General features: G+C 42.0%; 1 protein-coding gene across 2 annotated transcripts in view; it reads left to right on the top strand.

The window, feature by feature from the left end:
* nup205 (nucleoporin 205) overlaps window positions 1-27,797 on the top strand; it is a 98,826-nt gene that overhangs the window by 25,887 nt on the left and 45,142 nt on the right. For both annotated transcript variants that reach the window (XR_005946470.1, XM_041216128.1), the window contains exons 10-24: window positions 33-170; window positions 636-786; window positions 2,635-2,840; window positions 4,504-4,686; window positions 5,126-5,176; window positions 6,269-6,478; window positions 6,623-6,722; window positions 7,850-7,987; window positions 11,264-11,453; window positions 19,254-19,374; window positions 19,967-20,048; window positions 22,355-22,519; window positions 22,917-23,041; window positions 26,976-27,090; window positions 27,353-27,502. Coding sequence is in view for 1 of the 2 variants with exons in the window: in XM_041216128.1 (XP_041072062.1) it covers window positions 33-170; window positions 636-786; window positions 2,635-2,840; window positions 4,504-4,686; window positions 5,126-5,176; window positions 6,269-6,478; window positions 6,623-6,722; window positions 7,850-7,987; window positions 11,264-11,453; window positions 19,254-19,374; window positions 19,967-20,048; window positions 22,355-22,519; window positions 22,917-23,041; window positions 26,976-27,090; window positions 27,353-27,502 (2,125 nt within the window). In the remaining variant the exon portion in view is untranslated. The remainder of the gene's footprint in view (window positions 1-32; window positions 171-635; window positions 787-2,634; window positions 2,841-4,503; window positions 4,687-5,125; window positions 5,177-6,268; window positions 6,479-6,622; window positions 6,723-7,849; window positions 7,988-11,263; window positions 11,454-19,253; window positions 19,375-19,966; window positions 20,049-22,354; window positions 22,520-22,916; window positions 23,042-26,975; window positions 27,091-27,352; window positions 27,503-27,797) is intronic.

Here is a 27,797-nt window from a genome sequence, read left to right as displayed (position 1 = left end):
ATATGATCATATTTTCTTTCCTCATTTGGCAGATTGGAGAGTTGTACGAGAAGGATCCTTTCACACTAGAGCTTGCCCTTGAATATTGGTGTCCATCAGAACCAGTTCAAACTACAACCATGACGGGCTCCTTCTCAGGCTTGACCCGCCATAGGCCACCGCAACGCCAGGTATGTGTCTCCAATGATATCAGTCAAGCTGCACAACTAAGATCACTAGACCTTCATGAGGTGCCAAGGGATATGGATCATGGGTAAATGAAACAACTTGAGGGACAGATCAGGCATGACATAATATAACGGCAGAACATGCTAGAGGAACTCTGTTTCTATGTACTCTGCAGATTCCAGCAAAATAGCTCAGCATTTTGCCTTGATTTTAGTTTATTGCTACTCCACAGTGTTGGGCATGGTCAATTTTGCGCCTGTTATTGCTCCCACATCTTTCATCCACGTTAATTCAAAGCTATTTAAGTTCTGAAAGTGATTAAAAAAAAACCTTCAATATTACAGAGAAGAAAATTAACACTTGTCGCATTTCCCCATGTCAGTGGCCAGTATATGTACCTGTTAGCTTGAGGGCTATAAACTTGTCCTGTTAGAAGAAAAAATCTTCAATTGCTTTTTGTCTCACAGGTTGTTCTGTCTAAGTTTGTGAGGCAAATGGGAGACATGCTGCCTCCATCTCTGTACCTGCCCTATCTTAAGATGCTGCGTGGACTGGCCAATGGGCCACACTGTGCACACTACTGCTTCAGCCTGCTCAAAGTTAATGGCAGCAGTCATGGTAAGTTTTCTCTGGGCAAATTGGAGCTGTTTCATTGCTCAGTCTTGCATTGCAAGAGGCCAGTTAGTGGGTGAAGACATGATAATGCATCAAAAATGTTCTTGGCGTTCAGAATTAAGGAACTATGAGACCTGAAAATGAGCTAGAGATCCAGGGATGTCTTTTGCCTGCAGCCTGTTAGATAAAAGCGCTGCCCAGTTTTGCACTATTTCATACGGATACGGAATGCTGAGGTTTGAATCTTGACCCTGTACTAAACTAGCTGATGTCAGTTTTGCAGCAGTTGGCCTCAGTATTCCAAGGATAGAGAGCGGGGAAATCAGTCAGTGTTTCCCTTGATTACAAGCACGGATTCATAGAATGGTACAGAAGGAGGCCATTTAGCCCATCATACCTGTGTGCTAGCTCTTTTAAAGAACCATCCAATTAGTTCCACTCCTTTACTGTTTTCTCATTGTCCTGAAAATCTTTCCACTTCAATTCCCTTTTGAAAGTTATTATTGAAGCTGTTTCCAGCACCCTTTCAGACAGAGCATCCCAGGCCCCTCTACATTTCTCGGTACCCTATCATCTATTCCCTTGCCTTGTAGCCCACCCCAAATGCATTCCCTCACACTTATTCAAAGCAAATCAGGGGAGGCTGTTTCCTCTGGCAACTGAGTTTATAATCAGAGATCATAGATGTAAAACAATTGGCAAAAGAGCTAGAGGGAAGATGAGGAGAAATGTCAAGATTTGGAATGCACTACCTTAATGGATGGTGGAATTGGATTCATTAGTAACTTTCAAAAAGCAATTGGACACATTTTGAGGACTAATTTTCAGGGGAGAAAGCTGGGGTGTGGGACTGAATTGGACAGTGTGTTCAAAGAGCTGGTACAAGGCTGATGGGCTGAATGGCCACCTTCCATGCTGTATGATTCAATGGTTATTTACTTACTTGATGCTGCTCCTCGGCTTAAATTACTTAGCACCTCCTTCCCATTATCGCGGAATTTCTCTGTTTGGTGATCCGGTCTGTTTTGTAGATGCATGCAATTCACACCAAGTTCGGTGCGTTTTTAATCCTTCCAAAATATATCTATATAATATGAATACTTCAAAACTAAGCTAATTATCGCTGGCCAGTCAAATTCCAGCCATAATAATTGTTACCTATTAAGGGACTCACTCACCTACAGCAAAGTACTGAGGATGCTGGAAATGCTCAGTCGAGCAGTGTCAGTGGAGAGAGAAATAGAGCTGATGTTTCAGGTTGTTGACCTCTCATCAGAATAGAAAGTGGTAAAGATGCAATCTGTTTTTAACAAGTTAAGGGAGGAAAAGGGTTGGGTTGGGTTGGGGGTTGGGCTGGGGGGGTGGGGATAACAAAAGGAAAGGTTTGTGATACAGTGGAAGGCCAGACTGAATTAATGACTAAAGTGGTAATGGTGAATTAGTGGGGTGGTGATTACCTAAAATTATTGAACTCAGTTTTGAGTCCAGCAGATGCAAAGTGCTTAATTGAAAAATGAGGTGCTATTTCCTGAGCTTTATTGGAATAGGAGACCAAGGACAAAAGTGGCTCTGATCAGATTCAATGTCATGCTTCTGGACTGAATGAAGGTATTCCACAAAGCAAGCATCCAATCTATTTTTAGCCCCGCATTGTAAACCACCCATATTATGAGCAACAAATGTAGCATACTGGCTTGAAACAATTACAAGTAAATGGCTGTTTTGCCTGAAAGAAGTGTTTGGAGCCTGTGGAACCACGCCTAACAGTTGTTGGAAGAAGAAGAAAGAGTTGGAACCACAGTGGTATCTTTGAAGTAATAGAAATCATGTGTTCATTCTTGTTCCTTGCAGTGGAGAACATCCAGGTGGTCGGAGGCAACCCTGTATCATGGGAACATTTCTTCCACTCACTGATGCTGTACCATGAGCACTTAAGGAGAGACATGCCAAGCACAGACACCATTCAGTACAGGCACATGCCTTTGAGGGGCATCACACAGCGCGAGATGGATGGCCTTATTGCTTTCCTTGAACTTACGGGCACCATCGTCAAATGGGTAATGTTCGGTGTACTTGACATCTCTCACAAACCCAGCACTGGGAAAACTCAGTACAGCAGTGAAAGCCAAGTTCTCTGTTTATTTTGTGGAAGAAGTATGGTCTGGCAATTATCTTCCTCCACCCATCCCACTTCATTAACTAACCCCTCCACATCACAAGACACAGGCCACACGTAACTGCTAAGTACTGACCTTGGTGAGCTCAACTATCTCAGCACAGATTGGGCTCAGCTTCCCACTGAATGAACTGACCAAACCATCTTGGGAGCTTAACCATTTCTCAAAAAGTGTTTACACACTGATACTGAACCAAACCCTAACATTCTGTACATAGGCTATTTTGGTGCTGACAAGAGTGTTATTAATGCACTGTCATAACAAAACAATTTAAATAAGAATGAAGAGCTGTGAAAACTTCTCAGCTCATTTTAGTTATTCCCAATTTTCTCTCTCTTTCAACATTTTTTTTCTTTCCTAACACTGATTTTCTTTGCACTTGTTGAAAGAAAAAATGGTGTTTCTGCTTCTGGATTTCACTGTCGGTCTGGCGATGAGGCCCAACATCGATCAAAAGTTGCCTTCAGCTGCTTGGAACCAGTTTCTTGGTCTGTTTTGCAGCCAATTGAGGCTCCTAGGTTGAAATTCTAGCTCAGCCAATCAATGGGGGTTGGCTCATCAGTGTGCCCAGCAATGTGATGGTACAACATTGACACTACTCACTGGTGGTGGAGCACAAATTGTATCAAAAGTTACAGCTGCCAAGAATTTATACCCATTGACTTTGCTGTGCTTTAAATAATTAAGGTGGAGATTATTAGCAGTTAGTGTTTGTGTTTGCTGAAGTAACAATACAAAATATGTATTAAGCCTGTAAAGTCTGACTGACTTTTTAAAATATTGTGTTATTGAATGAAACTTTGTTATTACAATGCATGAAACAGTTTATGAAATCGCCCATACCAGTTCCCAGAGGATAAAGACACCAACTGGTGTAGAATTAAGCCATACCAGCCAGGCAGGATGCCTGCTCTGAGTTGCGTTAGCCTGTATTAGCTGTGGGCAGCAGCTGAAGTTCCCATAGCTCTCACACAGCACTAAAGGAAGCCATTCACCCCGGTGTGCCTTTGAAAGAGCTATCCAATTAGCCCCACTTCCCTGTCCTTTTCTAATAACCCTCCAAGTATTTCCTTTCCAAGTATTTATTTAATTCCCTATTGAAAGTTGTTGCTCATGCAGTGATGGCAATTTATCTGCTGTTTATCTGATAGCAAAGTGGGCACATAGAGCATGGACTGTGTGGTTCTAAGCACTTATACCAGTCGTCCCAGACTTGATTTCTGCTTTGCTGATCTAGCTGGCCTGCATAAGAGCAGCATTGGGGGATCTATAATTGGCCTCAGCACCCCTGGGCTTGATGTAAATTCTGTGCTGTGTGTGCACCTGTGTTGAGTGAGATCAGCATCAGGCTTGGCTGCAAATCTCTCCAGTTATGCAATCAGACAAAGCTTGCTGTTCAGTCTTACACCTGAATAATGACCGTGATGATGACTGATGATGTGGGATTGTACTCTGGTAATGCCAGCATTTTCAAGATAGGGGAAAGGGGATCCGGAGAGGGAGGAACCTTCCAGTGCTTATATTGCCTCATTGTTTCTCCCAGAGTGAGAATGCCCGTCTGGCTTTGTGTGAGCACCCGCAGTGGACTCCTGTTGTGGTTATGTTGGGCCTGATCCAATGCAGCATCCCACCCGTCCTCAAAGCTGAAATACTGAAGACACTGGCAGCATTTGGCAAATCACCAGAGATTGCTGCTTCCCTCTGGCAGTCACTAGAGTATACCCAGGTAGGTAACACAAAATGTGATGTTGAATTTGTTGAGATCTAATATAGAGTCTAGAGCGGCAATAATAGAGTGAATGTTCTGTGAACTGAAAAATCATGGGCTGGTGGCTCCAGAGGTAACTGCAGACCTAGTGAGTCAGGCCATACAGCCCACTGACATTGTGCCTTTTCTTTGATTTGAGAAATGCCTACTGTAAGTCTTTGAGAGGGCCTAACTTAATAGATAGTGAGGTGTTGTGGGATTCAGCAATGAACAAGTGGAGAATCTGATCTGTGACCATGGTATCAGCTGGAGCGCTCCATTGATTTCTCCCTTCTCATGTCCCATGCAACTTGTTACATTAATAATATGTATCCTAACTTTATTTCCTCACAATTCCTGTTTGCCTCATCTCAACGTACAACAGTAAAGCCCCAACAGTGTTATTTTCATCTTTCAGATGTTGCAGACAGTTCGAACTCCAAGTCAGAGACAAGACACTGGGATTGAGGTAAGCATCTACAAAATAACAAAGCTGAATAAAGAGGCAGCTCAGGATATTGCACTGCCAATTGCATGCAAACCAGTATTTCTATGACTTTCCCCATTGGATAGTCAAAAATTTACTGCTTAGCACCCATGTCAGCAGTTGGGGAGGAGCTGCAATGAAAGATGGCTGTTACAACGAGGAGGTGGGGGAGAAGGAGGGTTGCTGCTTAGGAGAATTAGATTGGCGATATGTCGGCACTGCTCTTAAAAACAAACTGGAAAATGCTGAAAATCACCACCACTTTCTCAAGGACAATTAGCGATGGGCAACAAATACTGGCTGAGCTAGCAGCGTCCACATCCCGCAAATGAATAAAGAAAGAAATCATCAGTTTACTCTCTAACGTATGTTGACTACCAGTGCCCAAACGCCTGCAATTTAAATTCTTATCCATGTATTTAAATCCTTGCATGGCTGTGCCCCTCCCTAACTCCGAAATCACCTCTAGCCCTACATTCACCTGGAACTCTGTTCCTTTGATAGGCCCTTGTGCAATCCCCCTCCCTTTGCCTCATTATTGAATTGTGAAATATTTTGGCTCCATCCTCTGGATATTCACCCTAAAGCCCCTCTCCTCATTTAGTTTCCTCCTTAAAATCCACCACTTTGATCACGCTTCTGGTCACCCCTCCTAATGTATTCTTCTCTGGATCGTCGTCCCTTTTTGTCGGATTATACCTTTGTGAAGAACCTCGGGATATTTATCTGTGATAAAGGCACTTCTATCCCTTAAATGCATGTTTGTTTTGCCACATAATTGAACAAAAGAACATGTTGGCGAGAGATGAGAAATTCTTTACAGGCAGTGAGTTAAGACGATCTGGGAGGTACTGCCTTAAAGGGGTTGGAAGCAGTTTCAACAAGAACCTTCAAAAGGATGTATTCTTGAAAATGGAAAAAGTTGCAAGGCCAAGGGGAGAGTGAGGGTGGAGTGACAATAATTTGATAGATCTCTCAGACATCTTGGGACAAATGGTTTCCACTATGCTGAATGATTCTATGATTTGGGGGATTGATTTCAGATTGCCACATTTCTTATTCTTTAACCCTCAGGTGGAGTTGAATGAAATTGAATCTCGTAGTGAGGAGTATCCTCTCACCAGAGCATTTTGCTACCTGATAAGTACACTGGTAGAAAGCTCTTTCCCCACAAACCTTGGGGCAGGCCTCCGTCCGCCAGGATTCGATCCTTATCTCCAATTCCTCAGGGACTCTGTGTTTCTCCGGTTTCCGACCAGAGCATACAGGAGAGCTGCAGAAAAGGTGAGAAGTGACCTTGGTCCTTTCAGAAGCAATGTTGGATATCTCATTTTATATGTGTTCTTTGTTCCATTGATACCTGTATTGCAGCACTGCAGACCGGGACTTTGAGTGATGCTAATTCTTCATGTGCATGATGTTCCACAGTGGGAGGTGGCTGAAGTTGTGCTTGAGGTTTTCCACAAACTCCTGACAGATTATGAACCCCGGCCAGAAGATTTTACGGACCAAATGGTGGAGCTTCAAGGTAAGTAATGGGCAGCCGCTCAACAGAATCAATCTTCTCACTGGGAGAACTTTAGTTCGTTGTTTGTTCTATGTCAGTTTCCCTAAAACCTGTGGGAAGTAATATTTGAATTGTAAATTCAGTCTTTGCCCTTTTGTTAATTTTAAGCAGATTAAGATGAAGGAGCAGAACACTTTCCATCACTTGTATTCTGTGTCAGTGCTCACAGTCCACACGTTCTTGGCGTTGCCCTGTTGCTCCACTCTCAGAAGAACAGTCTCCCTCTAAACTGTGCCGATGTGACGCTGTTTCCAGTTTGGGTGTCAGCCTGTGGTGTTTTTGCTTGAGTGTGCCAGTTTAATACCAGTGAGTGTTGAAACAGGTTCAGCTTATTTGGAGAACCATTCATACTACAAGTTGGTTGGCACTACCAAATTCCATTTCACACAGAACCAGGCAGAACAAAGCTTTCATCCCATCTGTCTGGGTTGACTTGAAGCCACCACGAGGTGAACAGAAAGTGAATGGGCCCAGCCTTAGTGGTGCTTAGTTGAAGCCTCCTTGCAAAATGAATGGTCAGTGCCTAACTCAACTTTTGGAGACATCCTGCAAATGTTCCTTCCAGTCATGTGAATGGGCAGTGTCTATCTCAACCATTATAGACACCCAGTGAAATCTCCTCTCAGATGAGTGCTGGATGGAGAAAACCCTGTACTGCAATGGGGATATGATGGAACCAAATTGACCATATTTAAGCAACCTGAGAATTAGGCACTAAAGAGCAAATTTTGGTTGTCTTGAAGTCCATTTTGAGTTAAGCATGGCCCATTTACTCTATGCAGCTACCCAGTAGTTAGCCCCAACAATCATGGTGCAATAGAAACAGAAAATGCTGTAAAAGCTCAGTGGGTCTAACAGCATCTGTGGAGAGAAAAACAGAGTTAACGTTTCGAGTCTGTATGACTCTTTAGAGCTGCGCAGAAGAGTCATATGGACTCGAAATGTTAACTCTGTTTTTCTCTCCACAGATGCTGTTAGACCTGCTGAGTTTTTCCAGCATTTTCTGTTTTTGTTTCAGATTTCCAGCATCTGCAGTATTTTGCTTTTAGTCATGGTGCAATGAATTACTCCTCTACTTTGATTCCTAGGAGAGCTGGTGGTTGCATTCAAGTCTCCAGGATACAACCTGATGTTTCACTTGCTGAATGACTCCCCAATGCTGAGTCTTTGTTTGAGCCTCTTGGAGGAAGGTGTTAAACTGCTGGACACTTACGCACCATTCCCTGGTAGGTAAAGAAAAATATATGATGTGCATGCACAGTGATGAGCTGGAACATTGATTTATTGTCAGAGTGTTTTTTGTAGTGCGTACACTTTTGCAACAAGATTCTTTGCTTTTTCTCCTGCTCGAATTCGTTGTTTCCCCAAATCTCAAAACTATTGAATTCATCTATCTCAGATTTCCCTTTGTCCAATACTTTTGAGGTGTTTGTCCCATTTTCAATTCATTTTGTCATTTTACTCTATTCAGCTTTGGCTGTGGCTTGTCACTGTGGTTTCTCAAAATTAAATGCTGTGGAAAATTTCACATTCTAGACATTTTCTGTCCTTCATTTGTTGTATCATGTACATTTATATGTCTCACCTTTTTCCCCCTGTATTTAACCATAAGAGTCACATGCAATGTGCAGAAAAACTCCTGGAACAGAAAAATACTAAAGCCACAATATCTGAAGGCTCTTCATAGATCTCCCAGTTGTTATAATATTCCGATAATGGCAGCTGCTCAATGGCCACGTCCAGCTGAATGGGCAGTGTTATGACATCACTTTCCAGCCTCAATAATAACTATACTTGAACTCAGCCAGCGGTGACCTAACATCTGTTAGCGCCATAAAGAAAGTTTCAGCACTGCTTTTTATGGTATGACATTCTTATTATTGAACAGCAGGTTCTGACACTAGCTGTGGGCATCACCATGATCGGCTGTCACCTGTACACCACGTGGCTTGCATCTGTTGTTTAATACATGCTACGTCACACTCATATTGCACTTTTGATGTTGGTCCACATTTCTTTTTGCTAAAAGCAACAATTTAGAACACAACAGTAAGGAAAATCGTCCAATCAAATCAAGCTATTTTCTTCCAGTAGATTTACTTCCATTGACAGAAATGGGAACCAGGCACAACCAGGTGTCTCTGTATCAGGTTGCTGCAACACTTGTAAACCACGTGAGCACACATGGGCTCGCACCCTCAATTTTACCCTGTGGAAAAGTAGAGTCCAATTTTCTTAGGACTGTTTGTCCTCAAGATTGACTATTCCAGTGCACTCTTAACTGGCCTCCCATCTTCCACCTTTCATACACTTGAGCTCATCTAAAACTTGGCTGCCCAGGCACAAGAAGTCTTGCTCACATCACCCCTGTGCTTGTTGACTTGTGTCTTGATTTTAAAATTCTCATCCTTTTTGACAAATTATTTCATAGCTTTGACCCTCTCTATCTCCGTAACCTTCTCCATCTCTACCACCCTCCAGGATCTTTGCACTCCTTCATTTTCAGACTCTTGTGTCAACCCAATTTTAATTGCTCCACTATAGGTGGTCGTGCCTTCAGCTGCTGAGGCCCTAAGCTTTCAAATTCCCCCTCTAAGCCTCTTTGCCCCTTTATCTCTCTTCGTTCCTAAGTACATTTTAAGCATTCCTTAATAATAGATTCTAGCATTTTCCTGACAACTACACCCACAGCAAGGCACAGGGACCAACAGGCCTCTGGGCTAAATGCACAGCAAGGCACAGAATTTCCACAGGAAAATAAATAAGCACTTGTGTTTCAATGTCAGCCTGTACAGTAATTTGCCTTGCCTTCCAAGAATAATTATAGACAGAAAAACAACCTCTCTCATAAGTTACAGCTACAGCTGTTAATTTAACATTCGAAATCTCTTTGATGCACAAAGGACCCACGATCATGTCAATATGTGCAAAATATCATGATGAAGCTTGAGCTGAGCAATTAAAGACTTCTAACTCATATTTTATGTTGGCCTTCTGTGGAACCATAGAAAAGTTACTGCACTGAAGGAGGCCATTTGGCTCATCTTGTCCATGCCAGCCCGAGGACACCCAGGTGCCCTTTCTAATCCCACCTTCCTGCACCCGGCCCATAATCCTGCTGCTTACAGCACTTAAGGTGCAGATCCAGTTACTTTTTATAAGAGTTTAAAGTTTCTGCCTCTACCACCAACTTGGGCAGCGAATTCCAGATACCCACTACCCTCTGCGTAAAAAAAATTCTTCCTCATGTCCCCCCTACATCTTCTGCCACTTATCTTGAATCTATGTCCCCTGAAATGACTCAAAATTCAAATCCAATAAGGACAATAACAACAACTTGTATGTATAAAGCACCTTTAATGTAGTAAAACATCCTGAGGCACTTCACTGGAGTGCTATCAAATAAAATTTGACACCAAGCTACATAAGGAGGTATGAAGGCAGATGACCAAAAGCTTGGTCTCGTAGCTAGGTGGATGCTTCAGCAATGAAAGACTAATTTCTTGAATATTGCTGCAAAGGGATATAGACAGGTTTAGTGAATGGTCAAAAAGGTGGTAGATGGAGTATAATGTGGAGATGTGTGAGGTTATTCACTTTGGTAGTAAGATTAGAAAAGCAAAATATTTTTTAAAAGGGGCTGATACTTCTAAATGTTGAAGTTCAGAAACACTGGAGTGTGCTTGTGGAAGGAACAGAAAGTCAGCATGCAGGTACAGCAAGCTATTAGGAAGGCTTTATTTCAAGGGGATTGGAGTACAAGAATAAGGGAGTCTTGCTATGATTGTTACAGGGCTTTGGTGAGACCATATCTGGAATACTGTTTTCAATTACCTTCTCCATATTTAAGGAAGGATGTACTTGCATTGGAGGCAGTACAGTGAGAGCTCATTAGATTGGTTTCTGGGGTGAGAGGGTGTGTCCTATGATGCGAGGCTGAGTAAATTGGGCCTATGCTTTCTGGAGTTTAGAAGAAAGAGGTAATCTCATTAAAACACACAAGATTCTGACGAGGCTTGACAGGGTAGAAACTGAGAGGTTGTTTCTCCTGGCTGAAGAATCTCGAACATGGAGCCACAGTTTGGGTACAGATGAGGAAAAATTTCTTTGCTCAAAGGGTTTTGGATGCTCCATTGTTGGTATATGGAAAGCGAATCAGGTTTTTGGCCTTTCAGGGAATGAAAGGGTGTGGGGAGTGAAGTTGAGGTAGAAGATCAGCCATGATTTTATTGAATGGCAGAACAAGCTCGAGGGAGCACATCTCTTTCTGCTCCAATTTCTTACGTTCTTGCCACCCAGACTATTGAGAGCTCTAGGATTCGCGTTTGATTCTGTTGCTTCAGATGCTATTGATTGTCCACAATTAGTTAGAGCTGCTAGTCTCTGTTCACATCTATGTTAGAACCTAAGGTTTCATTGGCCATGTATAAGGAGTTAAGTTCTCAAAGCACCTGTACTGTCGGATGTTATTAGTTATAAACCATGTTTTGCTGACGCTTCAGGTAAAAAGCACTTGGAAAAAGCAGTGGAATATTCCCTGGGTCTTTTGGAACTGGCCCTTCAGAAGGAGAATCAATTCATGGATTGGTTGAGAGAGAGCCATTCCTCTGTCATAGCGACACCCCTTGAACAGCTGCTTCAGGGCATCAACCCACGCACCAAAAAGGCTGACCACGTGGTCAATATTGCTCGGTAAGTTAAAGATTGGCACCATTACTCTGACTTGTGTACCACAAATTTTTATGTGATTCTAAATGATGCAAAGATTCAGTTAAAATCTGTGGCTTTGCATTTCTACAAAGGGCAATCATATAACACTTAACGTGCAAGTGTTTAAACAATATCAGTTCTGACTTATAAACTTGAATCTATTTGAAGGACTTTTAGACACTGGCCTACTGAGTGTTCTTTTTATCTTTTTCAATATGTTTGCAGCATTAATTATTTTAAAGTAATGTAACAGTCAATGCATTGCACAAGTAATTGATATTGTGAAGTGTTTCTGTTAAAATGGTATATAAATGCAAATGTTCCTTTTGGGACTCTTTTTCTAACCCCGTCACGCTGTCTGTTTTGCAGAGAAATTAGTTGTCTAGTACTCCAAAGTAAATCTTCTGGGTGATCAATCTCTGTTGTGTCAGGGAATCTTCTGTTTCAAATTGCTTATGTGCCTCGATTTGTGAAATTCAGGCTGCTGTCTTCCTTTTTCGCAGCCTTCTCATCGTATGTACATACAACGCCAGAACACACTTCCTGCACCTTTTTAACATTATGCCATTTACTTTATATTGGTTCTCCTCATTCTTCTGTTAGGATCACAGAATGGGGGTTCCAGCACACAAGGAGGCCTTTTGACTGTCATTTCCATGCTGGCTATCTGCAAGAGCAACCCAGCTTGTCCCACTCCTTTTCCCTGTAGCTCTTCAAACTACTTCTCTTCAATAATTATCCATGACTGTTGAAATCCATGATTGAATTTGCCACACTCTCAGGCAGTGCATTGCTGATCCTAATGACTTGCTGTGTAAAGCAGTTTTTCTTTGTTTTGCCTTTGGTTCTTTTGCCATTCATCTTAAATCAGTATCCTCTCGTCCTCGACCCTTCTGCCAATGGGAACGTTTTACGACGTCTACTCTGTCCAGGCCTCTCATTAATTTGAACAGCTCTGCCAAATTTCCTTTCAACCTTCTCTTGCTCCAAGAAGAACAACCACAGCTTCTCCAATATATCCTCTTAACTGAAATCCGTCATCCCTGGAACCAGTCTTGTTAATCCGTTCTGCACTTCTTCACATCCTTCCACAAGCGTGGCACTGAGAATTGGGCACAATACGCCAGTTGTGGCCAAACCAGTGTTTTATAAATGTTCACCATAACTTCCTTACTTTTGTACCCTATGTCTCTATTTATACGGCTTATTAGCTGCGTTCTTAAATTGCCCTGCCACCTTCGACAATTTATGCACATATACCCTCCAGGTCCCTCTGCTATTGCACCCCCTTCAGAATTGTATCTTTTATTTTATATTGTTTCTCCTTGTTTTGCCTCCCAAAATGTGTCACTTCACATTTCTCTGTTAAATTTCATCTGCTACATTTCTGCCCATTCCACCAGCCTGTCTCAGTCCTCTTGAACTCCATCGCTATCCTCTTCACAGTTCACAATACTTCCAAGTTTTTTGTCATCTGCAAAACTTTGAAATTGTGCTGCCTACACATGAGTCGAGGTCATTAACATTGATCAAGAAAAGCACCAGTCCAAATACCAACCTCCGAGGAACCCCATGTATACTTTCTACTAGTTCAAAAAACAACCGTTCACCACTACTGTCTGTTTTCTGTCACTCAGCTGATTTTGTATCAGTGCTATCAATGTATCTATTTTTCCACGGAACTTAACTTTACAGCATAGCTATTATGTGCCATTTTATTGAATGCCTTTTGGAAATCCCTGTACAACATATGAACTGTATTACCCTCATCAACTCTCTGTTATCTCATCAAAAAATACAATCAAGTTGGTTAGACACTTGCCCCTAAGAAATCCATGCTGACTTTCCTTAATTCATCTACATTTGTCCAAGTAACTGTTAAATTTGTCACGGATTATCATTCTCATAGTTTTCCCATCACTGAGTTTCAACTGACTGGCCTGGAATTGCTGGACTTGTCCATTCGCCCTTTTTTTGAATATGGTGTAAAATTTACAATTCTCTAATTCTCTGGCAGAACCCCTGTATCTAATGAGGATTGAAAGATTATGGGCAGTGCCTCTGCAATTTCCACCTTAACTTCCCTCAGTATCCTCGGAAGCATCTGATCAGGTCCCAGCTTTTCTAATACCTTCTCTTTATCCTAACCACCTCATCTTTTGCTATCACTTTGTCAGCATCTTCTACCTTGGTGAAGTCAAATGCAAAGTACTCGTTTAGCACCTCAATCAGGCACTCAGCCTCCATGCATAAACCCCTATTTTGGTTTCAAATCAGCCCACTTCTCATTTTACTTTTTTGCTAATTAAATGTACATAAGAGACTTTTGAATTCACTTTTAGGTTAGGTGCCAGCTTCTCATATTCTTTTTCCTATCTTATTAAATTTTACACTTCCCTATTGAACCTATATTCAGACTGATTCTTTCTTGTGTTAACAACTTGACATCTGCCATGCGGACCCTTTTTCTGCTCCATCTTGCACTCTATTTCTTTTGTCATCCAGGAAACTATGGGTTTGTCCCTTTGTAGGAATGTACAGTGACTCCCCATTTTAAGTTTTCAGTTGTTCCTTTGAAACAACATGGTTATAATGGGCATTTAGTATGGGAATGCATGCACTTAGCGCTGGGATTTCCGTTCTAGCGTAATTTCACACCAGGGCTGACGTAGCATCGTGTGAACCAATCAGCGCCATTTTGGAGCAGCTTGTCCTGCTCACCAACCCTTCCGCTTGCTGCTGTGCTCCAGCTCTCAGACCCCCACACTCCAGGTCGGCAAGCGGGAAGTAAATAGAAAAGGTTAGCTTTTATATTTTTCTTTTATATTTTTAAACGTATTTTATTTCAAGTTATTTCATTTATCAATATAGCAATTTAGGCATGTATAGGGTTTCAACTTACAGGATATAATGTTTTTATGTTTTTTTTTATGAGATGTTCTACAGAACCTAACTACAGCTTTTACATTGGCTGTAATGGGAGAATCTGATTCACTTAATGTTGTTTCATTTATAGTTGCACTTATCAGGAATGCAACTACAGCATTAAATGAGAAATAATTGTACCTCAACTGTACCAAACCATCTCCTCTTTAAAGACAACCCATTGTTCAATTATAGTTTTGCCTGCTAATTTTTGATTGCAATTCATTTGGGCTAGATCCATTCTTCTCCCCACTGAAATTGGCCCTCCCACAAATAACTATTCATATTCCGATTGTGCCATGTCCTTTTCCTTGGCTAGCCTAAACTCTATACTTATGATCAATGCCCCTCAATGTTCCCCAACTGCCACTTGATTCACTTGACTGATCTCATTCCCCAGAATCAGATCTGACAATGACCCCTTGAATCGGAAACATACTGATGTAGAAAATTCTCCTGAAACCATTCTTACAAACTCTTGCCTCTCCCTTCCCTTTCCCAGCCTGTATTAGGATAAGTAAAGTCGCCCATTATAACTACTCCATTGTTTTTGCACCTCTGTAATGTCCCTGCAAATTTCTGCCTCCCTAACTTTCCCACTAGTTGGTACCTATAGAATGCATCCAGTTGTGTAATGGTACATTTGTTGTTTCTGAGCTCTAACCAGATAGTTTCTGTCATTGACCTGTCTAGGACATTCTCTCTCCATATACTCCCCTTAATTAGTACTGCTGCTCCTTCTTTCTTTTCTTCCCTATCTTTCCAGGAATATTTAGTCCCAAGTTTCCAAACTCTAATCTTGATTGGACAATACTTCATGTGGTTGTCCAGGGCATGAGAAGCATCCAGGAGTTTGCATGTGGAGCAGGATATGTACTCTACCAAATCAAGGTGCCCTGCCTGCACTTGCTCATTTACCGTTTTATTTGCTAATCTTTAATTCCAATCCACCTCGGTCAGATTCCTTTTCCGCTCATTAAAATGAGCCCCCTTCCAGTTGAATATTTTCACATTTGATTTTCCGTTGTTCTTTTCAATAACTATTCTAAGCCTAATTAAATGGCTATCTATGTTCGCCAAATGCTCTCCCATTGAAACATGCTGTTTTCCCTATTTCATTCCCCAGAACTAGATTGAGCACTATTTCATTCCTTATTGGGCTGGTAATATACTGATTAAGTTCTTTTGTACATATTTCAAAAATTCCTCTTTCTCTTTGCCCTTTAAATTGTTGTTTTCCGATAATTGATGTCTGTTATTAACACTTCTAAAAGGTTTTTGTATCTTCAATTTTCCTGCAGACTTGTACTTCTATCTCTTCTCACTATATGTTGGCCTCTTGCACATACCCAGCAGTGCAATAGCCCCTATATTATTCCTTTATTCTAACCAAACAGATTTTGTCTTTGAATCTTCAAGTTTGGCATTCATCTCCAGTGCTGTAACTATCTTTCTTCAATGTTGCCACGCCCCCTCCTTTTTTTCCCTTCCTGATCTTTCTTGAATACATTGTAGCCAGGAATATTAAATCCCCAATCCTCCATTGTTTGAATTATTATCATTAAATCATAAACCTATGTGCTTGCTGCTCAACATCCTTATTTGCCACACATTGGACATTTGCACAAATGTATCAACATTTGCCTCACGAGCGCTACGCCTCTCCCAAGTCTGAATCCTGCTATTTCTGAACTAAGTTTTTTATCCTAATGCTGATTGTCCCTCCCAGTCCTCTGAGCACCTTGTATCTCCCCTTTCCTGTTTTATCCTGGTGTCCCCCTGCCCCATGCCAATTTAGTTTGAATCTTCTCCCACAGCACTAGATAGTCCACCCTCAAGGACAACGTTCCCAGTCCTGTGGAGCTGCAACCTCACTTTGTACAAATCCCTGTTGCTCAGTACGACCCAATATCCCAAGGAGTTTGAAGCTCCTGCCACCTGCACCATTTCTCCAGTCACATGCTAACCTGTCTTATCTTACTGATCCTATACTCAACTCACATGTAGCTCTGAGCTTCTTCCCAAGCTTGTGAAACTATGTGTAAGACCTCAACTTTTTTCCAACGAGATCAATGGTTCCAATATGAACTTCTGGCTGTTTCTCTCTCTCTCTCTCTCTCTTCCCAAAACCCCCCCCAATCCCCCTCAATCTTCGGCACCCAGTGATATCCTTTACCCTGGCATGAGGGAGGCAACACAATATGCAGGACCTGTGTTAGCAGTTTCAGATATCACTATATGTCCTCGGACTATACCTATGATCATTTTACATGACCCTTTTCTATACTACTTTGTCCTCCTGTGTAGTCATTTGCCACACAGTGCCATGAACATGCTCCAGACTGTACTCCCAATAGGTGTAGTCATCCTCACCAGTATTCAATACTGAAAACCAGTCTGAAAGTGACTCCTCGAGGCACTACCTGCTTCTCCTACCTTGCCAGATGGAATCAACTTAGTAACCTCCTGCCCTCACTGGCTGTAGGATGACTACCTCCTAGAATGCACGATGCTGGAGACTTTTCAACCTTTTGTATGCCCTTCAGTGACTCCAGCTGTTTATCAAGCTCAAAAGCCTTGGACACGAGCAGTTGACAGTACTTCCTGATCATCCAGGGCACACGAAGCACCTTGGATGTCCTATGTAGTGCAAAAAGTGTAGGCAATTTGTCTCACCTCATTTATTGTTACATTATGTTTCTAATGATGTGTGTGTGTGTGTTCATATAATATGTATTTAAGGGGGCATTAGTATATGGTAATGAAACTGATGTTACTGATTACATTACTAACGTTACTAGTAATCCGGATATTCGGACCAGTGCTCGGGAGATATCAATTTAAATCTCAACATTATAGCTGGGGGAATTTAACTTCAATTAATTAATAAATCTGGAATATAAAGCTCATCCCAGTAATGACAATGAGCCTACGCGATTGTCAAAAAGGACCATCTGGTTCACTAAGGTCCTTTAGGGAAGGAAACCTGCCATCCTTACCTGGTCTGGCCTACATGTGACTCCAGACACAGCAATGTGGTTGACTCTTAATTGCCCTCTGTAATGGCCAAGCAAGTCACTCATTTGTACCAAAATGCTGGAGAGAAGTCAAGTAAGAGTAAAAAGTGGATGAGCCATCTGACACAAACCTAATCGACCCTGCAAAGTCATCCTCGCTCATACCTGGGGTCATAGTCAAAGAATTATATCTTATGTTAATGTTGCAGACTCGTCGTTCACCATCCCTGGGTTTGGCAGGATAGACCAACCAGAGGCGGCAGCACTGTGGTATACATTCAGGATGTAATGACCCTGGGTGTCCTCAACATTGAAGTCTCTTGGTATTGGGTTAGGGCAAGAAAATCTGCTGGTTACTGTCTACCAGCATTCATCAACTGATGAATCAGTACCCCTCCATGTTGAACACCACTTGGAAAAAGCACCGAAGGTAGCAAGGGTACAGAACATGCTCTGGGTGGGGAAACTTCAGTGGCCAACACCCAAGAGTTGCTTGGTAGTGCCACTACTGACTACTGTTGGTGTCCTGAAGGAAGTATCTGCTAGACAGCAGGTGGTGACAGATCAATACGAGGGAAAAAGCCTATTTGACCTCGTCCTCAACAATCTACCTGTCACAGATGCAAATCTGTCCTTGACAGTATTGATTGGAGTGACCACTGCACACTCCTTTTGGAAACAAAGTCTTCTCTTGATAATGTGGAAACATTGCATCTTATTGTGTGGCACTACCACCATGTTGAATGGTATTGATTCAGAACAGATTTAGTAACTCAAATCTGGATGCCCATGAAATGCTGTGGGCCATCAGCAGCAGCAGAGTTGTATACAAACACAATGTGTAACCTCATGGCTCAGCATAATCCTCATTACCATTACCATCTAACCATAGGACTAACCCCAGTTTAGTGAGTGTAAGAGAACATGCCAGGAACAGGAACTGGCATGCCTTAAAACCAGGCCCCAAACTAGTGAAGCTGCAACACAGATTATGTGTAAACAGCAGAAGCAGCTAGATAGACAGAGCTAAGCAATCCCGCAACCAAGGGTCAGATCAAAGCTCTTCCATCCCACCACCAGCTGTCGTTGTTGGACAATTAAGCAACTAACTGGAGGAGGAGGAGGCTCCACAAACATCCCAACCTCAATGATGCCAGTGCCCAATATACAGTACAAAAGTCAAGTCTTAAGCATTAGAAGCCATCTTCAGCCAGAAGTGCTGAGAGGTTGATTCATCTTGGCCTCCTCCTGAGGTCTCCATCACAGATGCCAGTCTTTAGCCAATTCAATTCACTTCCTTTGATATTGAACGAATGAAGAACTGTATGTATATGTTTTAGTTGAGTACCTCCCACCACCTTAACTGTTACTTATTAATTATATTTGTGTGATTAATTTCCATTCATTTAAAGTGCTTTGATCTTCCCCTTGTCCTTCTTCTGAAGTCCCTTAGTTTAAATTGCTTTGAACCACCTTTTCCTTTTGCCCCTAATTCTCACTCCCCAGAAATTTCTGGCTTCACATAAGAAAGTCAACAAGTTCTGCTCCAAGCCTTGTATTGCCTTCATAACCTGAAAATCTAATGCTGTGTCGGTGCCATACTAACTTGAAAGAATTTGATGATGTCACAGAGCACGCAAGTGTTATTCCGTTTAATAGGTCAAGCACTCAAAAGCCTGAAACTTCATACTCTAGAACCATTTTGGCACCATATTTAGAAATTAAAGAGTGCTGTTGGGATGTTAAGATTGTTGGCTATTGAAAATCCAAAGCTTTTATTTTGTTAAATATTGGGATAGAGATTCTTATGTCTCCTTTACCTGCTCTTCCTGTTCCCCAGGTACTTGAGCCATGGAAACACCAACCCTGACCTGGCATTTGAAAGTGCCAAGATTCTTTGCTACATCTCACGCTACCCAAACATCCAGGTGAAGCTGGTGGGTGACTTCACTGAAGACCAGGTGAGATGCACAGCTGTGTGACAGCCATGATCTGTTTCAAAACCTGAGCCCCTTACAGCTGGAAACTTAATATTATGTTCACTCATTGTCCATGGGTGTGAATTGCTCTCGATCCGAAAGCTGTGTCTGTGGTAAACGCTGCATTCTTGGTGGGGCTGTGTGGTACAGTGAGTACTTGGCCCTTTGCACTTGGAATTGAATTGAGTTCAGGCTGATGAGAGAATTGTTTCGGCTGCCTGTTTGCTGCACAGTTATAACAGTTCTGTCAAGTGACAAAAATTTTAAAAACAGAAAATGCTGGAAATATTCAGACCTGGCTGATCATTACTGGTGGGATATCATAGTCCTGAAACATTAACACTGTTTCTCTCTCCATTGATTCTGCCCGGCCTGCTGAGTATTTCCAGCATTTTCTATTTCAAGTTTCCAGCATCTGCAGTGTTTTGCACTGCCCCATATTCCATGCTGCATCTGCGAAAGAATCAACAATATAAGGATAAAAATGGAATCTCATATCTCTATGCTTATTGAAATGTGCATTATATGAGTGTATTTGTGGTGCTATACTAATTCATTCTTGCCCTTTGTGCAGACTGCCAGTGAAGCATTGATGTCTGGTTTTGTGGATTGCTTGGATAGTGAAGGAGCTGAAGAAATGATTCCGGCTGAAGCTGGTATGTACTGTTATGGGAGAGTGGTCTGTTTTACGACTGCAGCTAATGTTATTCGCTGAGCAAGCCAAATCCCATAGGGAAACTTGTCTTACTGATCATAATTTTGAAATCAAGGGAAAAACTACTGATCCCAGTAACACTTTAAGGATTTTAAAACTAAGATTTATTAACAAGAAGTAAAAAAATAACCTAAACCACAAGACTAAAATTACACAGTTGAAACAGTCTTACAAAACATTTCCAAAAAGCACCCACTTGATCAGAACACACAAGTAAACTACTTGGCAACAGCTCCTTTATAGATTTTTAACCTTAAAAATCCAGTAATATTACTCAAAGCAAAAACTGCTGCTGCTGAAGTAAAGGCCAGAGTTTTTCACTGGACACACTCAAGCGTGAAATGATGCACGATGATGTCAGGCAGCCACCCCAACGTCATTGCGCAGTCGTGCGATTTTTCAGTCGGCGGGTGTGTACGGAAGCCGGTAGTGTGCTCACCGACAATTAACAGGCCTATCACAGCCATTAAAGTGATAATTAAATGCAATTTTGTGCTGCCCTTCGAGCCTTACAGTTGGCGGCAGGCGACCTTTGGACTTTTTATGAAACGTCATCCATGGGCAGGATGAGGTTTCCAACGGGAATTAAAAGTAAAATAAAAATGTTGAAATCTCATTTATAACATGTCCCTGCTCACATGAGGGGACATGTTTTTAACATTTTTAAATTCATTATTTATGGTTTTAAAATTTTTGCAGCTCCCCGAGGCAGCTCCGTGCCTTCAGGGAGTTTTCAGTGCGCAAGCTCGTGCGCATGTGTAAACGTCTGCGCTCAGCCACCTCCCGCCCACCCCCCCCCCCCCGCCACCCCCCCATCCCAGCGCTGCTGAGTGCCGCAGCATGCGATTCACGCAGGCTGTTAATTGGCCAGCCGGCGTGAAATCGCTGTTGGAGCCCAGTCGTGGGTGGCAGTCTGTTTTGCGACTGCTCCCAGGCCCGCCCGCCCAATGAGCTACAAATCCTGCCCAAAGTACACCACACAACTTCTCACCCTTCCACTCTGCTGTGGAAATCCAAAGCAAGTTCAGAAACAAAGACTTTTCTGGCTTGAAACTGGAAGGTTGCTTCAAATTCGCAACTTTCTCAGCACAGAAGTGGTCTCAGGACATCTTCCCTAAACAGCCAGCACAACTCAACTAAACACCTTTCCTTTAATATCTTTTTTTCCCCTTTCAACCTAGACTCCATTGTTCTTTGAACTCAAACTTTTCCAAAATATAAAAACCTTTCATGTCTTCCTATTGCCTCCACTTATAGGTCAAATAAAATTTAATAACCGTGTATACTTATGAAACCTTTGTAAGGTGTAAAAGTCCCTTAAACTCCTTTCGAAATTTAACAGCTGAAAAGTCAAGTCCTTGCCTATCACCTAATGTAAATTTTAATACCCAACTTATTTACTTGTAATTCCAACTTCACCATCACCTCTCATTACAAATGCATGCACCTAGCACCTTTACCTTTCATCCCTCAGTTCCCACAAAGCTGTCTTTACTAACCTTTCCCCAGTTTAATTAATCATCGACACACACACACAGTCTTCTTTACAGAATACCACCATTTTCCCAAGACTATTAAAATAATAACATCCACCTTCACATGTGGAGATTGAAAACAATATAGAAAGACACCAGAGAATTCCCTGCCAACTGAGTTGCTATTTATATTGGAATTGATAGACCAGTGTAGCCTCATACCTTTGGGAAGAAATGTAATTTGACTTCCATCTGAAAACACAGAGCAACAGCTCCAAATTGTCAATGCATGGCATTTAATACCACTGTGTATCAAATGGTTGTCTGTCCTACACTGGGTCTTTAAATCTGGTGTACTTTACTCTGCTTTCATGTAATTTTTATACAAAATATTTATTTTTCCTGAATTATGGGTTGTCTTGACATACAATTCCAGACACACATGCGGTAATCACCAGTCAAGACAATCTCTGCAGAATGTGTTACAATCTGTTCCAGCTACTATTGCTGTCTCCTTCCTGTCTCCCACTGTCTTATCTCCTGGGGTTCTTTGTTCCTGTTGCTTTCTGCTTCATTTTGCTATCTTTGGACTCCAATCTCTTCTTACACTGCTCAGCTTCTGTTACTCTGCCTCCTGACTCCAGTTTCTGCTCCCGGTGCTCTTGATTCCTGCTGTTATTGGTCCCTGATTTTTAACTTCTGTTCTGGTGTATTGTGCCATTGGTAAATACATTTTCTTTCCATTGTGTCCACAAGTGTTTTCTTATTGCAGGCATTGTACCAGAAAAGAAAAGTACACTGGTCAGACACAACACAAAAATTCACATCCTAAGCTTGCTAATAAACTCCTTGGACTTGAAAGCACCAAACCTGGCATTCTACTTGTTGGGTTATGAGTTGCGAAAGCCAGTGAATGCCACCAATCTGCAAGATCCAGGTAACTTCAACCTCACTCTTATTCCTCATACGTTTGCACTTTGGCAGAAATGTTCCTTTTCTCTATTTCAAAAAGGACTGTTAGAAATCAGATTTTGTTTTGTCCTGTCATACACCTGCTGAAACACTGAACCTTGTCTTCCATTTGGAAAGACTCACATAAGCAGCTGCGAACACGGTGATGAATATAGATATTCATAATTTAATAATACAAGGTAGCAGTGATGCAGCACCTCTCACAAGGAAGCAATTCCATCCCCTCCATTGCATCCACTGTTGCTCTCTGCATCTGCAGTCAAAACACCCTTCCTATAGCAGTATGATTGAACAATAAGTTTGTGGAATGTTAGAAACTGTTTAAGTTTGTGTTAATATGATTTTGTTTTAATATAAATAAGGAGTTCTTGGTTGTCCACGGACCTGCCTTCACTCCGTTTTAAATATTCTTGAGAAGGGCACTGAAGGAAGGAATGGACCCCTCGCGGTCAAGGAGTCCCCACATTTAGCTGAGCTTTGCTATCAGGTAGGAATAACCTTTCCTTTCCCCTCACTGATTTGAGCAAAGTACTGAGGGGGTGGATTACTTGAATATGTTTTAGTGAGACATAGCAATATGCAGTGCCTTAGTTCTTTCCTAACCCTTGGTATCATCTATTTCCCATTGAAACATGCTTTGGTCTCATATATTAAGATTGACAGATTTTTGTTAGGTAAGGGTATTAAGGGATAAGGAGCTGGGACAGGTAATTGGATTTGAGGTGCAGATCAGCCATGATCTAATTGAATGGTGGAGCGGTCTCAAAAGACTGAATGACATGTTGAATGATGTCCTGTTCCCAGAATGACAGGATCCATTACCTCCAACATTAGAGATGCAATTGGTATGGACGCCCTGGGAAAGAGAAGGTGAAGATAGCATTCCTTTTTTATTTCAGGTTTCTATGCCTGAAGCTTTCCAGGCTGTACTTCTGAAAAGTGTGTGCCATTGTATCAACATAGGAAGTTGTTATGATCCCCATTGAGACTGATAACTTGTAAAAACGTATGTGAATTTCCAGGGACTGACTGGAATGATCACAAGTTTTAAAGTTTCAAATTTTTAAATTTTTACTGCAACAAACAAACTGAAAGCAACATTGTCTAACATTATTTGGTCAGCAGCTTATACTCTAAACTACAGAACAATTTCTCCCATTTAACTTTTAAAAGAATCAAAAACCTCACGCCACGGTTATACTTTGTCCGTTAAGTGGTCACTTTGTTCTCCTGGAACAAGTCCAAAGCTGTTCCCCATTCCTGAGGGCTTGCTTCCTTTTTTCTTTTCCAGCCAAGTTACTTCTGATTCCAGGACCGACTTTCACGGTGAGCGGTACCCTGGAAATTTCTCACTCCCGCAAAAATGAGGCGAATCTTCCAGCCTCATTTAAATCCTCTCAAACTTGATCTCTTCAGTCTGATTTTATTCTTGTCATCCGTGGGCGTCACTGGCAAGGGCAGCATTTATTGCCCATCCCTAATTGCCCTTGAGAAGGTGGTGGTGAGCCACCACTGCAGTCTCTATGGTGTAGGTACACCAACAGTGCTGTTAGGGAGGGATTTCTAGGATTTTGACCCAGTGACAGTGTAGAAACGGCAATGTGGTTCCAAGTCAGGTTGGTGAGTGACTTGGAGGGGAAGTTGCAGATGGTGGTGTTCCCATTGAAATGTAGTTTTTGACCTTCTAGGTTGTAGAGGTTGCGTGTTTGATAGGTGCTGTTGAAAGAGCCTTGGTGAGCAGTGCATCATGTAGATGCTGCCACTGTGTGTCAGTGGTGGAGAGAGTGAATGTTGAAAATGGTTGATGGGTGCCAATCAAGTGGGCTGCTTTGTCCTGGCTAGTGTCGAGCTTCTCGAGTGTTGTGGGAGCTGCATTCCTCCAGACAAGTGGAGAGTATTCCATCACACTCCTGACTTTGCTTGGTGAAGAAAAAGACACCATTTTTTCTGCTTCAGGTTCAGGACTGGCTACCTTTATCTCTTTTCTCTTTTTGTTTGCTCGCTGGCCTGTGAGGCTCAAGGGTATCTTAAAACTGCAATCCGATATCAAAATGGTTTTCTATTGTGTTTTCCTTCCTAAAGCACATCCTCAGAGCACATGGGTCTTGTATGCAGGTAGAACTTAAGAACTAGGAGCAGGAGTAGGCAATTCAGCCCCTCGAGCCTGCCCTGCCATTCAATACGATCATGGCTGATCTCATTTCGGCCTCAACTCCAATTTCCCACCCTCTCCCCATAACCTTTCAACCCGTTACTAATTAAAAATCTGCCTATCTCCTCCTTAAATTTATTCAGCATCCCGGCATCCACTGCACTCTGAGGTAGTGAATTCCACAGATTCACGACCCTTTGAGAAAAGTAATTCCTCCTCATCTCTGATTTAAATCTACCACCCCTTAGCCTAAAACTATGGCCTCTCATTCTAGAATGCCCCACAAGGGGAAACATCTGCTGCATGCCTACTTTGTCTATCCCCTTTAACATCTTATATACGTCAATTAGATCTCCTCTCATCCTTCTAAACTCTAATGTTTGAAATGTAATGTATGGAAATGTTAATTAGCTATCCTCTAATCCACCCCCTCCTCCCCCGCCCCCTCACCACGCTATTCTATCTTGGAGTTAAACATTTTTAAAATTATAACCATTTGTAAAGGCTGACATTTCGAATGTGAGAGTTGGCAAGTAACGTCTTACCCACAGTCATCACAGATACTCTTGCCATAATCCACAGGTGTCAACATCTTGTACCTTCTTCCGAGTAAAACATCCTGGGCCTCCTTCCAACTTCAACAACCAAGCCCCACAAGCTCATTATGGGGCAGGATTCAGAGCAAGCCACATGAATTCCATCATTTCTTCATTGTACCCTAACTTAAAGAGAGTGTCCCAAAACATAGCAATCTTATAAACTTTATTTGTAACAGTATGGACAGGATCATGCTCAGCTGTGACATCCTTCTCACCTGAAAAGACCTCTGACACTCTGGGATCTAGTGGGTGAGGTATTGGAGAGGGAATGGGTGCCTGTTTCAACCTTAATACAGCAAGAGTCAGCTCTTTCAGGGAACCAGGAAGGGAGAAAATCTGAAGGTAGAATCTGTTACATTACTGCTGTAGTTTGGCTGCTTTGCTCACATGATAGGAACCGCAAGCAAAAGCATGCAGCAAAGAATAACCCTGGTTACCATGATAGAGTGCATTTTGGGTGAAGTCCAAGCATCAGTGAAGACAGTCAAAAAAACATTTTGTTACAAGAGCAGATTAATTTTGGGATTGTGATCAACTGCTCAGTTTTGGCATCTGGTGGTATTTACATTCCCACTCTGTTATCACTCAGTTTTTCTTGATAATTTGATACTGTTTCTCTTTGTTCTCTATCTAATCCCCTTTTGTCAAAAATGATGATTTTTTTTAAGAATAATCTAGGAAGGCCATTCGACCAGTTGAATCCATGCCAGCTCTCTGCAATATCAATCCAGTCTGTCCCACTTCCCTGCCCTTTGCCAGTAGAGCTGCAATTTTTTTCACTTGACGTGTTTATTCAGTTCTCTTTGAAAACCAAGGTGGTACCTGCCTCAGGCAGCACATTCCAGATCCCTAATCATTCACTGCATAAAAACTTTTTTTTACTCATGTCACCATTGGTTACTTTGCCAGTCACCTTAAATCGCTGTCCTCTGGTTCTTCTGCCAATGGGAACAGTTTCTTTCTCTCTCTCTCTTCCCTACTCCAGACCACACAAGGTTTTGATTTTTGATTTTCCAAGGCCTTCACATCCTTCCTAAAGTATGTCCAGAATTGGGCAGTGTTCCAGTTGTTTGTGTTATCGTGTCCACGGGTTTGTGTTTTATATAAAGGTTATTATTGTTGTAAGTTTTGTCCGAGCTTTTAATGGAGAAATGTGCTGTACAGTCCCCTAATAGCTGCGTTTGTAAAGGTGCACCTTGTTGCAGAACTATGCAAGCACTCAGTTAACTAGTGCCCCCACCACCACCACCCCCTGCCATTTCCACCTATGATCTTTAATCTGTGCTGAGTTACCACGAGCAAAGAAAACGGAACTTCTAATTGTAATTTTGTGGTTCCTGCGCACATTTCTGGCCAGTCTCTGTGCAGGGCATCAAAGCTGAATCGATCCAATGACCGTTAACCTTTCTCTATAAGGCTTATGCGTGAAGACAGACCGCATGCAAGAGAGACCAGACAGCAACCAACCTGTAGGACCAATAACCATTGAGTTAGTATTGTTCTGGGAAGAGGAGAAAATGTTGCCCAAGGGACTTTGGATTTGGTCTTTATTTTCTAAAAGTAACTTTCAGTGTATTGAATGCAGAGTTATTGTATGCATTCACTCAAAGCAAAATAGTGTGGAATTCTTACTCCTTGGTGCCAAATAGTCTCTCTCTCTCCTCCACTAGGTGATTTATCAGCTGTGTGCATACTCGGACACCTCTGGACCAACCATGCGATACTTGAGAACAAGCCAGGATTTTCTCTTCTCTCAACTCCAGCATCTCCCCTTTGCAGTTAAAGGTAGAGGAGGATTTGAAGTCGTTCCTGTCTTCTCTCTTGTGCTTTCACTTTCAGTTTAACAAGTGTAAGTGTTTCCTCTCTGTCAGTTTTCCCTTCTCTTGTCTGTCTTGTTTTTTCCCTATTTTCATTCTCTCCTGTTTGTGACTTAAAAAAACTTCACAATTTATTCCAACGATTACCCAATGGTCTCTCCTTTCACCGCTATCTTTGTGTCAAAATTAATTGTAACTTCATTCAAAGCTGGAAGAATTCCTCTCCGCAGGCCACGAAATCTCAGCCTTGAACCAGATGTCATGGCTGATGAAGACTGCTGGGATTGAACTGCGTGTGACATCTCTGAATCGGCAGCGTTCTCACACACAGCGCCTCCTCCATCTGCTCCTTGATGATGTGCCACTGCGATCTTACTCTGGTAAGTGTTTCTGAATGTGCCCGGGAATCAGAATCATGGAGCGTGGAAGAAAACTGGCTGCTGTCTGTTGTAGTTCTTTAAAGAATTATGCAATTAATCCAACTTCCCTGCTATTATCCAGAGCCCTGCTGTTTTATCCACCTTTAATATATATCCAATTCCCTTTTTTTAAAAAAAAGTTACTATTGAATCAATTCCCACCACCCTTTAGCCACTGCATTCCACATCATCATAACTCTTGAGTTAAAAAATTCCTCATTTCCCCTTGGATCCTATTCTTGTTACCTTATGCCCT

This window comes from Carcharodon carcharias, chromosome 21 (assembly GCF_017639515.1).
Source record: "Carcharodon carcharias isolate sCarCar2 chromosome 21, sCarCar2.pri, whole genome shotgun sequence".
Taxonomy (NCBI): Eukaryota; Metazoa; Chordata; class Chondrichthyes; order Lamniformes; family Lamnidae; genus Carcharodon; species Carcharodon carcharias.
This window is presented reverse-complemented; position numbering and strand designations above follow the sequence as displayed.